We start from the raw sequence: 16,644 nt of genomic DNA on the forward strand, positions 1-16,644 counted from the left end.
CAGCAATAACTGTGCATGAATGCAGAGATTTACGACTAATAGCCCTAGTTTTCAGGGATGTTAATGGTGGTTTTCCAGTTCATGATTTTCATATTACCATCACCACCAACTCTTATTTGCAGCATTATAACCCCACCTAATATACTCTAATTCCTGACTACATGAATGTATTGTAATCTCCTAAATTACAGTACAAGAAATAATGACAAGATTTTCAATGTGGCCACCACAGCACCAGTTCACAAGAACTGACAAGATGTCATGATGAATATGTGTGCCAAGTATTATAACCACCCCAAAAGTGGTCAAGGAGTAACAACATGAACCATGGATGTCAGTAACCAAAGTACAGGGTCTGCTCTAACTGACAAGACCTCCTATCTTCAATCAGTAAAGCTACAATTTTAGAAATCAAAAGGAACTTCCACTTCTCATGGAGGAAGTATGGCAGGGAGAAAAGCAATGCGGAAAATTAGATAAAGTGTTCATATTTAAGTGTCGTAACTACCACACAGTTTTATGTATACTACCACAATGTCTGATTAAACACATAAAGTGCCCCACCCACATGCACATACACTGAACTAACCCTTGTGAATCATATTTTCTGATATGTATATATGGTTACAGATACAAAAATAGTGAATTTACATACCAATAGCTATGCTTTATATTTAGAAATATTTCTCCCAAAATATTTTGATAAGCAAGAGGCCAAGTGGGTCTGATATTGCTTACCTTATTTACATAATTTAACATTAGACCATTTCCCAAATAAGGCTAACAGAGAAATGAAAGAACACAGACCTACGTAAACAATCTCACAATTTTCAATCATGTCAATATTACCTACTTTAATAGTGTCTAATACATTTTTTTTTCAAAAGATAAAGGCTTGACTAATATGCATAGCCTTTTGCTCATAATGAAACTCATCCAAAAGCTTAATGATAAAAACCCATCTTTAAAGTTTTATCAAAATTGGATGAAAGTACAGTCTCGAGACCAAGATAGAAAAGATGCTCTGCCAGTCATATGCCATCTTTGCTAGCCTCAAACCACTTCATTCCACATCAACCCTTGGCTGAAATGGCATTAACTGCTATGCAATCTAATTGTATGCGGCTAAAAGAAACTGGCAATCTCTTAATTGTGTGCAGCTAAAAGAAAAAAGGCAATCTCCAGCTGTGCCAAAATTACAGAACTATCAGTTTGCTCAGCCATGCTAGCAAGGTGATGCTGATGATCATCTTGAACAGACTGAAACCACAAGCAGAAGAAATAATCGCTGAAGAACAGGCCGGGTTCTGGAGTGGAAGAAGCACAACAGAACAAATGGAACAGGAAAAGTTTTGCGGAGACACAGGCATTGGCACATGATCAAGACAAATGGAGGGAACTGGTCAGATGTTCAGCAGCACAGTGCCTCGACGACCACATTAGGTCAAGAGACTGATGATGATGATGATGATGATGATGATGAAAAGAAACTGATCCAATCAGGTCCCTTAATACAATTAAATCTGGAGATTTTTAGGAATAATCATGGCAGTCTTTGTACACAATTATACATGTCACATGCAAGTTTTTCCAATTTAAACATTTCTAACAATTTTAATTTTGAGTCGGTTCCTGTGGACATCATACATATTGCTTTGCTGAATACCTAACAGGTCAAATAATGAGCTCTCTCATAGGATGATTTCACTTGCAATGGGCAAGAACTCTTACCCACAAGAGGATACTATTTCAAAACACCATTTCAGTAAGCTAAATATGCCAAGGGTTGATGTGTTACAAAGTGGATTGATGACCTATGACTAGTGAAGATAATCAGATGAAAGATTATTTCATTAAAATCCACAGATCTCACTTATTAATGAACCAATTAAAGACAATTATAATGAAAACTTTTTCATCAAGTTGGAACAAAATCTAGATCTTTATGTATATTAAGTGTGCATGTAGGGTTAGAGCAACAGGGCTGATATTCTTGAGCAATGAGATTTTAAGTGTAGCTGCTGTGGAGGCCATATTTTGATGTAAGATTGGGAGCATTTTCATTTACAAAAAACTAGACATCATTAAAAGACTTATGGTGAAAACGTTGCTTAAAATAAAGCATAAAAATATCTTCGGAGTTTGGGGGGGGGGGATAAAATGATTTTAATTATCCAATCCTTCCATGTTGTTATTGCATACCTTTACTTTTCTTGTCAAAAACCCTTGTTCATTCCATGTGAATACATGTACATCCCACCACAGAGAGGAGAATTGTCAAAAGTCACAGTACACCTTGCATGATCATATGCAGAACAGTCATCTTTTTCATAGACAATGATTATGCCAGGACATAAAAGGTGGGGTGGGAGCAGGGCACTTGGCAAAAGCAAGGGGTAAGTATTGCATAATTAAAACTAATTTCTCCCCCCCCCCACTACATTTTAATAGCAGCAGTACATTACCCATCACTATTACATACCTACATGAATTTGTCAGTTAGGTGAGTAGGTTGATGTGTTGAACTGATCAAACACAGGAAAATGGGATGTATTTGCCATTTGTGGGAGAGATCCACTTTACAGAAAATTGATGTTTCTCTGTATCACTTGTTATGTTGCAACTGATGGTCCCAGAAGGAAAATGCTTGCACTCTGTTGTGATAATGAGTGGAGTTAAAAGAAGATAGTATGGGATTGCCAAAGTGCCACCTTCATCATCCTCCAAGGAAGAATGATTAAGACAGGCCCATGAGGCAGCAATTGCTTGCATTGTGTGCCACTGCCAGTTCATTGTGGTGAGTATGGGCTCTATGAATGCCAGAAATGGGAAGATGAGATTGCTTGTCTTTCCTGGAAGAGGATAAGTCTCCAGCCTTCTTACTGTATGCCACCCAATGGGGAGGTGATGGTGAACATGAGCCGGAGCAACACCACTACTCTTAAGTCCAGCAGTACATGGAGGCATTAAGGACCAATTAGCCGGAGATGGTGGGATCCACATGCCCTAAGGATTCATTGGAATAACAAGAAAGGGGAAAGGGATACTGATCTGATCCTCTTCCCATATTTGAACCAGGTGGGCATATTCCCAGTCCTGCACAGGTAGAGTGGAGAAAGGGTCAGACCCATGTGACCAGTACCACAAGGCCTCCAAGTGAAAACCAGTGATTAGTCAGTAATTGGTATGAGATGACTTGTAACTGGTGACTGGTATGATCCAATTCATCACTCAGAATGGTGAAGTACTTCTCCCAATTGAGGCAGCATGACACATTTGGACTCTGCAAGAAAGAAACCTGAAAAATCATCAGAAGAGGGGAAGGGAGGGATGTTTCAGGCACCCACTATATGTGCATCTAAAATCAGCTATTTTTCAGATTTCATTAGACCCTAATTTGCAAAATTCACAACAGTTCTTTGGTGTGCACTCGGAAGAAGTGAGGCAGCTGGGGTGACTGTCCCAAGGATTCTTCTTGTGGTCACACTTTCCCACAGACTGTCCCAACACTGTTCTCTGATAACGCAAATTTCATGAAAGAAATAAAGGAATAATATCTTATTATGTCACATGTGAACTCATCTGCTGTGTATATGGTGCATGCCATATGTACCCCTGTGCATGTACAAGGTAAGCAATGAACTCACCTGTTAGGAATTTACCTGTCTTTTCTTTATTAAAGTAAGATATTCAATATTTAAACCTTTATTAAGGGGCAATTCAAGACATGCACAATAACAATGTGATGCAAGTCAAGCAAACAATTATCAATATACATGTACAATGATGAAAAAACACCAAATTTTTGCTTAGCCAATTATTTGTCAGAAAGGAATATGTAATTCCTACAGTGCTAGGGTAGGGCCTCAGCTGTGTTATTTCTTAACATGAAAAACGTACCCATAATCAGTTGTAACTGAACAGAATACGAGTGTACCCTAACCACTAAAGGGTCGGATACAGCATGGTAACCTATGAGGTCGGTTAAAGAACTAAATTCTAGAAGGGGACATAGGTACATAATATAAAATGAATATGGAATGGAGAAAAGCACTTGCTATAAGTAATTTCTCTGGTCACAATCTATAATACATGGCCATGAACATGACATCCTTGAAAAAGATGAATATTCTGTGCAACAAACAGGTGAAGTTTCTTGGGATGAAAATATAAAATAGCAACAGGTAATGTATTGCTGTTAAAAAAATCTTCTAATGAAATCAAAAATGTTGATATGACCATCTGTTCAGGAGGAGTAGCAACAATAATATAAACAGGCATATTCAATGTTTGAGCATCACCATTTTTATTTAGGACTAACTAAACCTTGGGATGAATATATGTGTACATTTTTAAGGCAATCCTCCACATAGTTTAGGAGAAGTAGTGGTGATTAACGTTGTGTTAATTGACAGATGGCAGTGGAAAGAGAGCATGACTGATGAAGCCTACACTTGATGGAAAGCCCATGTTTGATGACTCCAATGCCTGATTGCAAAGCCCATCCTTGATGAAGCCTATTGCTGATGATAAGCCATACTTGATGGCAAGCCCACGATTAATAAACCCTTGCTTGATGAAGCATATGCGTGAGTACAAGCCCATGCTTGATGAAGCTTATGCTTGATAAGCCCATGCTTGATTACAAGACCATGCTTGATGAAGCCTATTGCTGATAATAAGCCATGCTTAATGGCAAGCCCACGATTAATAAGCCCTTGCTTGATGAAGCATATGTGTGAGTACAAGCCCATGCTTGATGAAGCTTATGCTTGATAAGCCCATGCTTGATTACAAGACCATGCTTGATGAAGCCTATTGCTGATAATAAGCCATGCTTAATGGCAAGCCCACGATTAACAAGCCCTTGCTTGATGAAGCATATGCATGAGCATAAGCCCATGCTTGATAAAGCTTAAGCTTGATAAGCCCATGCTTGATGACAAGACCATGCTTGATGAAAAGCCCATGTTTGATGGCTAGCTTATGCTTGATGATAAGCCCATGCTTGATGGCAAGCCCATGCTTGATGATAAGCCCATGCTTGATGGCAAGTACATGATTGATGATAAGTCCATCCCTTATGAAGCCCATTTCTTGATCTTAATGGCAAGCCCATGGCTGATGATAAGCTCATGCTTGATGAACAGCCCATGGTTAAGCCCATGCTTGATTGCAAACACATGATTGATAAAGCCCATGCTTGATGAAGCCTATGCCTGATGATCAGCCCATGCTTGATGAAGCCCATGCTTGATGGCAAGCCCATGATTGATGATAAGCCCATGTTTGATGGCAAGCACATGCTTGATGAAGCCTATGCCTGATGATAAGCCCATGCTTGATGAAGCCCATGCTTGATGGCAAGCCCATGATTGATGATAAGCCCATGTTTGATGGCAAGCCCATGATTGATGATAAGCCCATGCTTGATGATAAACCCATGTTTGATGGCAAGCCCATGCTTGATGGCAAGCCCATGATTGATAAGCCCATGTTTGATGGCAAGCCCATGCTTGATGAAGCCTATGCCTGATGATAAGCCCATGCTTGATGAAGCCCATGCTTGATGGCAAGCCCATGATTGATGATAAGCCCATGTTTGATGGCAAGCCCATGATTGATGATAAGCCCAAACCCATGTCTGATGGCAAGCCCATGCTTGATGGCAAGCCCATGATTGATGATAAGCCTATGTTTGATGGCAAACCCATGATTGATGATAAGACATGCTTGATGGCAAGCCCATGATTGACGATGTGATGTGATTTGGATTTTTAATGCAGCTTTTAAAAAAATTCAGTCTTATCGCTACGATGTCTGCAGTGTGGCAGTTTATAGTGATGTCTAGCACTGGGGCATCATGCCACAAGCATGTAGCATGATATCCCACCCAGTCACATTATCCTGACACCAGGTCAACCAGTCCTAACACTAATCTCTTAATGCTGAGCGTCAAGTGAGGCAGCTGTTAGTACCATTTTTATAAGTCTTTGGTATGACTCGGCCGGGAATCGAACCAATGACCTCCTGCATCCGAGGCAGATGCTCTAACCAGAAGGCCACTGGAGTGGTCTTCTTTCCTAGTGAATTTACACAAATTTGAAAATTTTATGCAAATCTGAAATTTGAAATGACAATAAAAATGTTCGTTATATGTTACTTTGTACACCAGACATTTGCATGAAAGCTGTGTGAAGGCTAAAGGGCTTCTATAATGAGGTAATAGACACTATACCCCACCTCAGTCGAAGTTCATTAATTATGAATCAAGGAACTTCACTAATCATGAAACAATTATGAACATCAAACAACAGCTAATTTATAATTCTTTAATCACAATTAGTTTCCATAATGACTTAACAGCTACATTACTCATTCCTAACAAATCAAGACAATTACAGACACTGACAGTATTTTGGGGAGTTTCCAATTTTTCTTACAGAGAAAAGACAGAGACAGAGAGGAAATGGGACAAACAGAATCTTGATCAGGGTTTATCCCATTGGGGGCGTATTTTGTTTTTCCTTACTGTGGATCTGGGAGAAGAAATATGCTCCCTCATGAAATCCCTAATGGTATGTCCATTTCAAAATACAAATCTGTTATATTGACCATGTCATCTATTTTGATGATTTTGTTTCTAGTTAAAAGTAAAGGCCTGAATAAGCTCTATCCTTTGCAATAATGAAGTTACAGTATGACTTCAGGGCTAGTAGTCATATATTAATTCCTGACCTATTTTCATCCTTATAATTACCAATATCTACATCAAAATACCATATATAATTGCCTGTAAGTTAAGTCCGACTGCAAACAACACAGACCCTGATCTGCCATTGCGTCATGTGCCAGCAGATCAGGTTCTCTGTTGTTTATTTTACTGATTACTCCAGTACAAGTCAACAAGTCATGCAGGCATTCAACGAGGACTATTTGAGTAATGGGTGTCATTTTTTAGAATTTGATTCTACATATCCTTAAGTGGCAAGTATTCACTTCATTTAGATTTTTATATGTCCATATTCCTTTGAAAGGTCATTATTTAGACGCCCCAAGAGGTGCTTATGGCAAAATCAATGTTAAAGTATGCAGACATTTTTGGACGAAATGAACCTAAAGATGTGATCCAGTACAATCTGGATTGATGATGTGATGTCACAGTGAAAGATACGTATATTGATAAACAAATGCGTACTACCCTCGACTGTGACAACCGCTCCAGTGGTCTAGTAGTTAGAGCGTCCGCCACGGATGTGGGAGGTCATGGGTTCAATCCCCGGCCAAGTCATACCAAAGACTTATAAAAATGGTACAAACAGCTGCCTTGATTGGTGCTCAGCATTAAGAGATTAGTGTTAGGACTGGTCGACCTGGTGTCAGGATAATGTGACTGGGTGGGATATCATGCTACATGCCTGTGGCATGATGCCTCAATGCTAGACATCACTATAAACTGCCACACTGCAGACATCGTAGTGATATGAGTGAAATTTTTTTAAAGCTATGTTAAAAATCCAAATGACACACACACACTTGATTGTGACAATTCCACTCAATGAGCTCTTATTTAGACAAGTTTAGTACATGGCCACCATTGTAAAAGTCCACAGTGATAGGTAATTTTCAGTTGGAAGTTTCTTGGTGATAGTTAAGGTGCAGAGCATTCAATAATCAGGATTGAACAGATTTTGGTCAAAGAAATTTAGTGTTGAATTATAAAAGAACAATTTACATTTAATTTAAAATGAGTAAATTCGGATACATACATGACCCAAGTGACTTGTACTGTAACAATCCGCATGGACTCTGAACTATAGGTAAAGGAAGTCCATGATGTGACAGATCATGAAGATCACGAATGTTGCAGAATGATTAGCTTTATTAGCTTCACAATTATTCACATCAGGCATGATGAAAAGTTTGAAGGAATATAAGAAAATGAAAAGAAAAATTTAACCAATCTTTAATACAAATTTCTTCAACTGTGACTTAAATCCAAAGGTCAAAGGGATGAGCAAGCCATGTCACAAAATGGATTGTCTCAGTTTCATGATTCAAGCTAAGTATTATGACATATCAAGGGTTTTATGAAATATATATACAGACGAAGAACTTTAACTAAAGCCCTTGCATGCTGTTGATACCACCATTTCCATTGCTATAAGAAAAGAGATGGTATACTTCACTTTCCACCACTGGTAATGTGGGTTCCACAGTAAGAATGAATACATGAATCACAACCACACCTAACATATATAAACACTTTTAATACAAATCCAACTGCAAACTGCAGAGACACAGATCTACTGATGCATAATGCACTGGCAGATTTAGGTCTGTGCAGTTTGTTAGGAGTAATGAATAAAACAAATAAGTTAAATGTAGATCCTGATCTGCATTTACATTGTGCTATGGCAGATCAGGATCTTTGTTGTTAGCAGTTTGATTTGACCTAGCATATACAGCTACTGAACTAATTACTTCATGTCAGTAGATTAAGATTGATTGTTAGCAACAGTGTCTGAGACAATGAGCTAAATGTAATTTATGTACTGTTGATGCCTATGCCAAGAACAACATCTAGGAAAAGTGTCAGATATCTCTTGCCTATGCTAGAGAAGACAAACAAAAGTGATATATATGTGTTGCAATATGTGAGACAAACACTTGCACTTACTGGTTTCTTCCTGGAAGGATGAGGACTTGTGTGGACCTGGTTTGCAGACTTAAGGGATCCAGAACGTACATGGTGTTCCCTCCGCTTTCGACAAAAGAAAATAAATCCATATGTTACAGACAGCAAGGAGATTATGACACAGATACTGATCTGGAAGAGGAATATGTGGGACTGGTAATCCGCAACAACAGCTAATACCAGTCTATGGACTACATCCATGATGCCATCAATGAACCAAATTAATGTTCACTGTGTAATGTTCATGTTTAGAACACCATCTCATGTCAGAAACACTAGCAAATTTATTTGCTGTTCAAGTTTTGTTTCAATCACTCGGAAATGCATTTCATGATAATTTGTACTTTCACAGTGCACCAGTATAATTTCACCTTAATCATTCCTTTAACACTAGATCACAAACATAATGTTGACCAGTCTAATGTATCTCAGATCAACGGACAACAAGCAAATAGTGAACGTCAGATATTTTTCTTGGAGTTTTCCTGACATGAACAAATGCAGCTATGTAGCATGTTCTTGCATTTATTCAAAGTTTGTGACCATTCACAATGTTATGTCAGTCTTTTTTTTTCTCGTTTTTTTTTCTTTCCAGTCTCTGCCAAACTGAATATTTTGTGGCAAAAATAACCACCAAATAAATATTTATCTAATTTTCTGCATGTCAAAGAAACTGACTTGAAGACATCTCATCATAATGGCTGTGCTAGATGTCATACAGCAAGTAATAATTCCCAAATACACATCAACAACAAAAAAGATGAACACTGCAAAACTTTTCTGCGGCTGCCAATTTTTCTTTTTTGTATGTTGTTCATTAATGTGTACAAAACAGTTATCCAATGCTTATTCAAGGACAGCTAGTAGGTAATGACATGTACATTCACATGATCACTCTATTTCAGATCTCACTTCCAGTATAAAATGTCAGACTGGTACTTAGTACATGTAACATGTAAGCATAAGTACTGGGTAACAAGAATACTAATACTCCAGTATCATGTACAAATGAACAGTCTTATTTTGACTAGAGTTCCCTGGGTACATGTGTAGGTAACAGTAAATAATCCAATGCGACACTGGTCATGCATTATTCAACAAAAGGCAATCCTCCCTCTATTTGTGTAGTGGACTTCTAGAAAAGACAATAGTTTCATTAGATTTATGTACATGGTAGAAATCTATGCACAGTACAGCAGAAGTAGTATCATTTCCACTTTACCAAATGACACACATACATTAGTTGCACCTGATGTCAGTGAACAGGTAATAATTCTTATTCCAAAAATTAATTTAGTTTCTGTGATTCACCAGACATTTATAATCTCATAAATTACTTCCTGTAAACTTTACATATCATTACAGGAGTATTTAACCAACATACAACAAGGATGCACAGATAATCAATGCAGTCCCCGGATGCTAATGAGAAAAGTGCAGAACCAGCAAAACACTATACAACATGAATGGATGGCATGATACAATTTGTTGTCATTAATTACATTGCTCTTTGTTTGAAGACCAAAGTCCCTGTTGTAAATCAAACAGATTGTGGTGTATGTAGGTATTTGTAGTCTGACATCTGAATCAATATCTGAAATGTCATACCCATCCATGATGCAAATCTATCACAATGCCATTGCAACTTTACATGCTGAATCATCTGACACGAGTCTAATTTTTTTGCATTCATAACTTCAATCTCTTTCGAGCAGGTCACAACATATTTGACATTTAGAAATATGTAGTCCTATAACTGAGGGTCGATTTTCATCGATCAGCACGACCCAACAAAAAGGTCCCGATCTGTACACTTCACATTTCATAAACACTCTTGCTAGAGTGTGTCTAACAAATAGTTGTTTCCTGTTGTGTATCTGGCAAATATCAAACTACAACATGCATCCTTTTATGTCACACATGATGTTTTGGGGGATAACTAGCATACACAAGTATAATGTATAACCAAACAATTAACACAGGTGTACAGTCCCCACATCTGATCCAATGTTTTGGAATGATAATAATGGCAGCCTTTTTTGTTTTGTACAATGATTTTATTTCACCATGAAAAAGATGGAGTAGATAAAGCAATTAAAAAAACATATCTTGGAAACACTGCTAGAATGTTCTGATGAAATTTTTAAAAAAATGATTTAAAAAAATTGTAAGGATCAAAATTGATAAATATCCATTTCTTGTTTCAAGTGCATGATGATTCACACCATAATATGTGCAATTTTTCATACCATCTAATGTTTTGTATGCCAATGCTGCATTTACTGGATGCTATGTCCAGGCTTGATATCCAGTCCCTACCCCCTCTTTAAAAAAATGATAGAATTTGTCAAAAATTAACCCAAGACATGTTTGTCTCTTGAGTAACTCAAAAATTGACTTAGGCTGGCCCCCTGGTTTTAACACATTTGGAAATAGTTTATATACATATACAAATTTACTTTTTTTCTTTCAATTGTTTTTGTACTTAAAATCTGTCTCACTATTTTACATTTGTGTGAACATTTTGCACTTTTACAAAATCTGTTAAATTTTTAAAAAATCTTGATTTATACCATAAAAATACGAAAAAATATATAAACAATTTAGAGAAAATTCAGCAATTATCTTTCTTGCAATGCCAATAATACATGTAAAGATTTTAGAAGTATATTTAATGATTTCCTTTACTCCTTTAAATTTTTTAGATCATTCATAGAATGAGAAATACATTTCAGATCTCAACTGCATGCCAAGCAGATAGATTTCTGCTGGTAAGAAATGAGGTTCTTGTTATGGATTTTCCACCAGCACCCCACAATTAATAACTGTAATGGTAAAACATACAATGGAGACATAGAAAGTCCAATTCAAACAGTTGCAAACTAAGCACATTTACCAAGGTGAATGAGCGACAAACTCAAAATAAAATTAAAAAATAAAGCAATCCTTTCCATCAAAGATAATTAATGCAAGATGGAAAACCAATCATAATATTATATACACATGATAATTAACCTATTTCAAATTCTAATCAATACTAATAAGAAATAAATTAAAAATGAAACAAAACAATTCAATAACAACCCAAAATACAAATGGCAGCAAGAATATAGCGTGGTAACAAAAAGTATGTAAAGAATGTAATCTAGATCAGATTGGAGGCCAAAATTATCCTTTATCATTTCTTGTCATGTAGATATGATTGGGCATTGAAAATATCCCTTGTACCTTCCTTGTCTTTTGTGCAAAGAATAAAGAACATTATTACAGTCTGCATTCCAAGATATATTTGAGTAATCCTTTATATTAAGTAACTGCATGCATGTCCTATCGACTAGTGGTAAACCTCGAATATGACATAAAATCAAAAGGCAAAACCATTTCCATCGCACATAAAATCCATCAGCATTGGGGTAATTCCTAATTATAGCATATAACATTCATGGCAACTGATCTTAAAGATCGACTGAACTTGTGTGAATTTAACTCCTATTCCAGCCGATCCTTGAGAATGCTTTTAAAACCACAACAATGATTCTTCTCCATACAGCACTTGTTACATTTTGTCTTGGCAAACTAATGTAAAAACTTTATGGCACAATGTATGAATGACATTCCTCATAAACTGTGAGAGCGCGAGGTTCAAAATTTTAATGTACACCAAAACAACATACACTGGTATTACACAGTAGAACATTGTACAACCACTGTCAGGAAGGTTCTGAACAAATACAAACTTGTTTCTCTTAGCAGACAAGAATTATATTAATAGATGCCTGTTATTTCCTACACAACTTTGGCAAATACCAGCACATTCCTGTCATTCTCACTCAAACTGAGACTTGTTTACCAGGCAGATAATCACATGGGGTCATCAGGTGGAACATGCTGTTCGTGACTAGTACTTTCCTGATTTCCTGATTTTCCTTCATTGTTCTTTAGTATGTATTCATCATAAAGTATAAAGTCTCAGATGATATTAACCTATCCCCCCCACCAAAAAAAAAAGACTGGGCAAATCTTTAAAAAAATTTCTATATAAGAAGAACTGTACTGAACTTGAAGAACTCAGGATTCCTTCTACATAATCTGTATATATCAGACAAGTCACAAAATTAAATTTTCCTGGCAAACTTTTCAACCTATGACTGCAAGAGAGGGACTTCACCAGCCCTGTTTTAAATAGATGTACATTTATCTATTACTTGTGAAATATTATCTTCAATCAATTGAGTTCTGAAATGTGTCAAGAAAAAAAATAATATAGAGGAACATTTGACTCACAAATGGTAGGTTTTTTAATTACTTATACAAAAGTCAATAAGAACTAAAATGATGTGTGTTGTGATGTGATTTGGATTTTTAACGTAGCTTTAAAAAAAATTCAGTCATATCGCTACGACGTCTGAACTAAAATGACAAGACTAGTATAAATGTACAAGTCATACATGTTGACTAGTGACATTTCAGCTACAGGTGTCGTTTTTTGAAAAATTGATTACACATACCTTTAAACAGCAATGATTCAGTTTATTTTACTCGCTCATTGATTGTCATTTTTTGTAAGATCATTATATAACGGCTCCTGGAAATAAGTGTCAAAATCTGTGCTAAAGCACGTAGACATTTTTAGTCTGAATCAAGCAAGAAGTGCAATCAAGTGTAAAATGACTGAATGTTGCACTACTGTGTCAAAATGAAAATGCATCATATTGGAACAAATCTGCATTACCCTGTTCAGGTAATAATTAAACCTGACATCCTGTTTCCTTGACCCAGTTTAGTACCTAGTCCCCATTGTTGAAGTCCATAATGATGAATAATTTTTGTCTGGAGGTTTTGTGAGGACAGCTAATATGTTGACTGCACAAGAATCAGCAATGAACAGACTTGTAAAACTATATGTGCTAAATTTCACAACAATTATTTTATGATTATTTTATTTCGAATCAACAGAGGCACCTACATAACCACAATGACATAAACTGTAGCCACGACCAGTTGTATAATCTAAACAGAACACTTGTGTTAAGCCATCAGAAGTCACAGTCTCTGGAATTACATCATCAATGACATTTAAAAAGCCGAGCAACATCAAAGACTAAAACATTATATCATGTGGATCTGAAGAATCTTAAAGCACTGTTGCTTGTGCATGTTAAGGTGAAATAAAATTTCAACAACACAGCATAGTAAGAAGCCATAAAATAACAAGGAAACCAATAATGGCATATTATACACAAACTTTATGCTTAATAGTCCTTTATGTAGGCCATTAGCAGGGTATATAAAGCATACACCCACTCCTTGTTTAACAGTCCTCTATGTAGGCATTAGCAGGGTATATAAAGCATACACCCACTCCTTGTTTAACAGTCCTCTATGTAGGCATTAGCAGGGTATATAAAGCATACACCCACTCCTTGTTTAACAGTCCTCTATGTAGGCATTAGCAGTGTATATAAAGCATACACCCACTCCTTGTTTAACAGTCCTCTATGTAGGCATTAGCAGTGTATATAAAGCATACACCCACTCCTTGTTTAACAGTCCTCTATGTAGGCATTAGCAGTGTATATAAAGCATACACCCACTCCTTGTTTAACAGTCCTCTATGTAGGCATTAGCAGGGTATATAAAGCATACACCCACTCCTTGTTTAACAGTCCTCTATGTAGGCATTGGCAGTGTACAGTATACACCCAGGTCTACAATGATACCAAATAATCTGGAATATCTAGTTGCACTACAAAATACAGATAAAAAACCTCATTTTTTGGACCCGATTTTGTTTCAGCCCAAAATTCACACGTGGTCAGAATCTGATTTTGTGTTCGTATTTTAGACTTTTTGGTCTCAGATCTAAGGCAAACCAGTATGAACTGCAAACAGACAGATTAACCTTTGCAAAAAGTAGGATAAGGTGGGCATTTGGAATAAAGAATGGTCTCGATACAAAAAAAGGCTCCGTTTAGCAAAAAAAAATAAATGAAAAACGATGTTTCTAACACAACTAGACAGTATGTTATTCCAAGATCACCTGGGATTTGGTGTTTTCGGATCTATTCAGAAATAGCATTCAAAATGTGTGTTCCTACTCGATTTTCAGGCAAAAATGACAAAAACCTCCAGGGGTTAATGTGTTAATAGTCCTCTCTGTAGGTATTAGCAGGGTATATATAGTATACACCCACTCCTTGTTTAATAGTCCTTTATGTAGGAGTTAGCAGGGAGTATATATAGTATGTACCCACTCCTTATTTAATAGTCCTTTATGTAGGCATTAGCAGGTTTATCAAGCATATACACACTCCATTTTTAACAGTCCTCTATGTTGGCCTTTGCAGGGTACATTATACACCCACTCCATGTTTAATAGTCCTCTATGGAAGTATTAGTAGGGTATAGTATACACCCACTCCATGTGTAATATTCCTCTATCTAGCATTTGGCAGGGAATAGTATACACCCACTCGATGTCACACCTGTCAACTTTTCAAAAGCTAAGTAAGGAGACTGATCAAAAATAGGGAGATTGGGACCTTAAATCAGATTTTTGCTGCATTTTTAAGCCTTGTTTTCACTAAATATTGACTATCTTTTGGGTCCAATATGCATGAAATTCTCCAACGACTTGCCATTTCTCCCTGTGACATGCCTTATTTTCCCCCAGGACATGCTCTCTTTTCATATTCTGGTCAGTTGTGGCCAAAATACACCACAGCTAAAGGTTATTCATAAGTTTCAAGGGTTGTTACTGCTGGGGGCAGATGTGGGAGATAAGCACCCACTTCCCTTGGAAATCCCCCAATGGCTTGCGACTGATAGAGCCTCTGACAACCAAATCCAGCTCCAGGCCTTCACGAGTGGCTTAACTAAGCCTGTCAGAACCTGTTTAAACTGACTGGAGAAAGGATGACAGGCGAGTTTCCAGCACCTCAAAACCTGACGCTTTGGGTGGATGGGGCTCGTTAACCTTTGGTGGTCGCCCATCTAGGAGAAGGTAAAGTCCGACTTCAAACCTTTGCTGTCTTGCGACTATACCCTCTCATGGGAAAGGCTAAGGGAGTAAACCCTAACAGAAAATCTGGAGACGGAGTCCCTAAGGTGACTTGGTATTGCTATCAGTGTCATCTTGGCAACTCCTGCTACGTCGCTGGTGCCATGACATATTGGCTTGTCCTTTCCCTTGGATCCATCAGCTGCATGGAGTGGGGGAATTAGCTGCATAAGCAACAGCTAATTTTCCATATCACCCTGCCCAGGCTTGCGCCCTGGAGAGGACACTCCAGCTTTGCTTCACAGCATCGACACAACACGGGAAGCAGCAGTTTACCAGTTATAAGTCACCATTAGATTGGCGTAGAGTCAGACGCCATGGGCTGCTTCTGACGGTGGGAGAGACCAACAGGTCTCACTGGACAGCTACCGCCCGCCTCAAGCTGGGCAGCCATCAGCCAATAAGGTGTCGTCTCGACACAGTTCATCTGCCTTGCTGAGTGTGTAGGGCTTAAGGTATGCGAGTACCTGACAAGTGGACTGCAATTACTGCACCAAGAAATAACAAAAGAAAATCAACAAGGAAACCTCCAATCCTCAAGCTAGGTACCTGGAATGTATGCACCATGCTGACTGGGCTCTCAGATGATCTCCAGGCAATCAGCGATGTTCGAAAGACTTCAGTCATCAACGTCAAACTTGCAAGAATCCAGTTCAACATCGTCACACTACAGGAGACACAGCTACTAGATTCCAGGTCTCTCAGAGAAAAGAACTACACGATCTTCTGGCAAGAAAAGAGCGCTGATGAAGCCAAAGAGTTTGGTGTTGGATTCACCATTAGGAATTTTCTGCTGGGGATGATACAGCCATGACAACAAGGAAACGGATGACTGCTAGCCCTCTGCCTGTACACCACAACTGTCAACCTGATCAGCATTTATGCT

The 16,644-nt window shown here is 37.7% G+C and overlaps 1 protein-coding gene across 1 annotated transcript in view; it reads right to left on the bottom strand.

The window, feature by feature from the left end:
- LOC149785275 (uncharacterized) overlaps positions 1-16,644 on the bottom strand; it is a 219,211-nt gene that overhangs the window by 47,179 nt on the left and 155,388 nt on the right. The window contains exon 5 of the mRNA XM_089979897.1: positions 8,681-8,764. Within this exon, the coding sequence (XP_089836023.1) occupies positions 8,681-8,764 (84 nt within the window). The remainder of the gene's footprint in view (positions 1-8,680; positions 8,765-16,644) is intronic.

This window comes from Sinohyriopsis cumingii, chromosome 13 (genome assembly GCF_028554795.1).
Source record: "Sinohyriopsis cumingii isolate HCF-2022 chromosome 13, ASM2855479v2, whole genome shotgun sequence".
NCBI lineage: Eukaryota > Metazoa > Mollusca > Bivalvia > Unionida > Unionidae > Sinohyriopsis > Sinohyriopsis cumingii.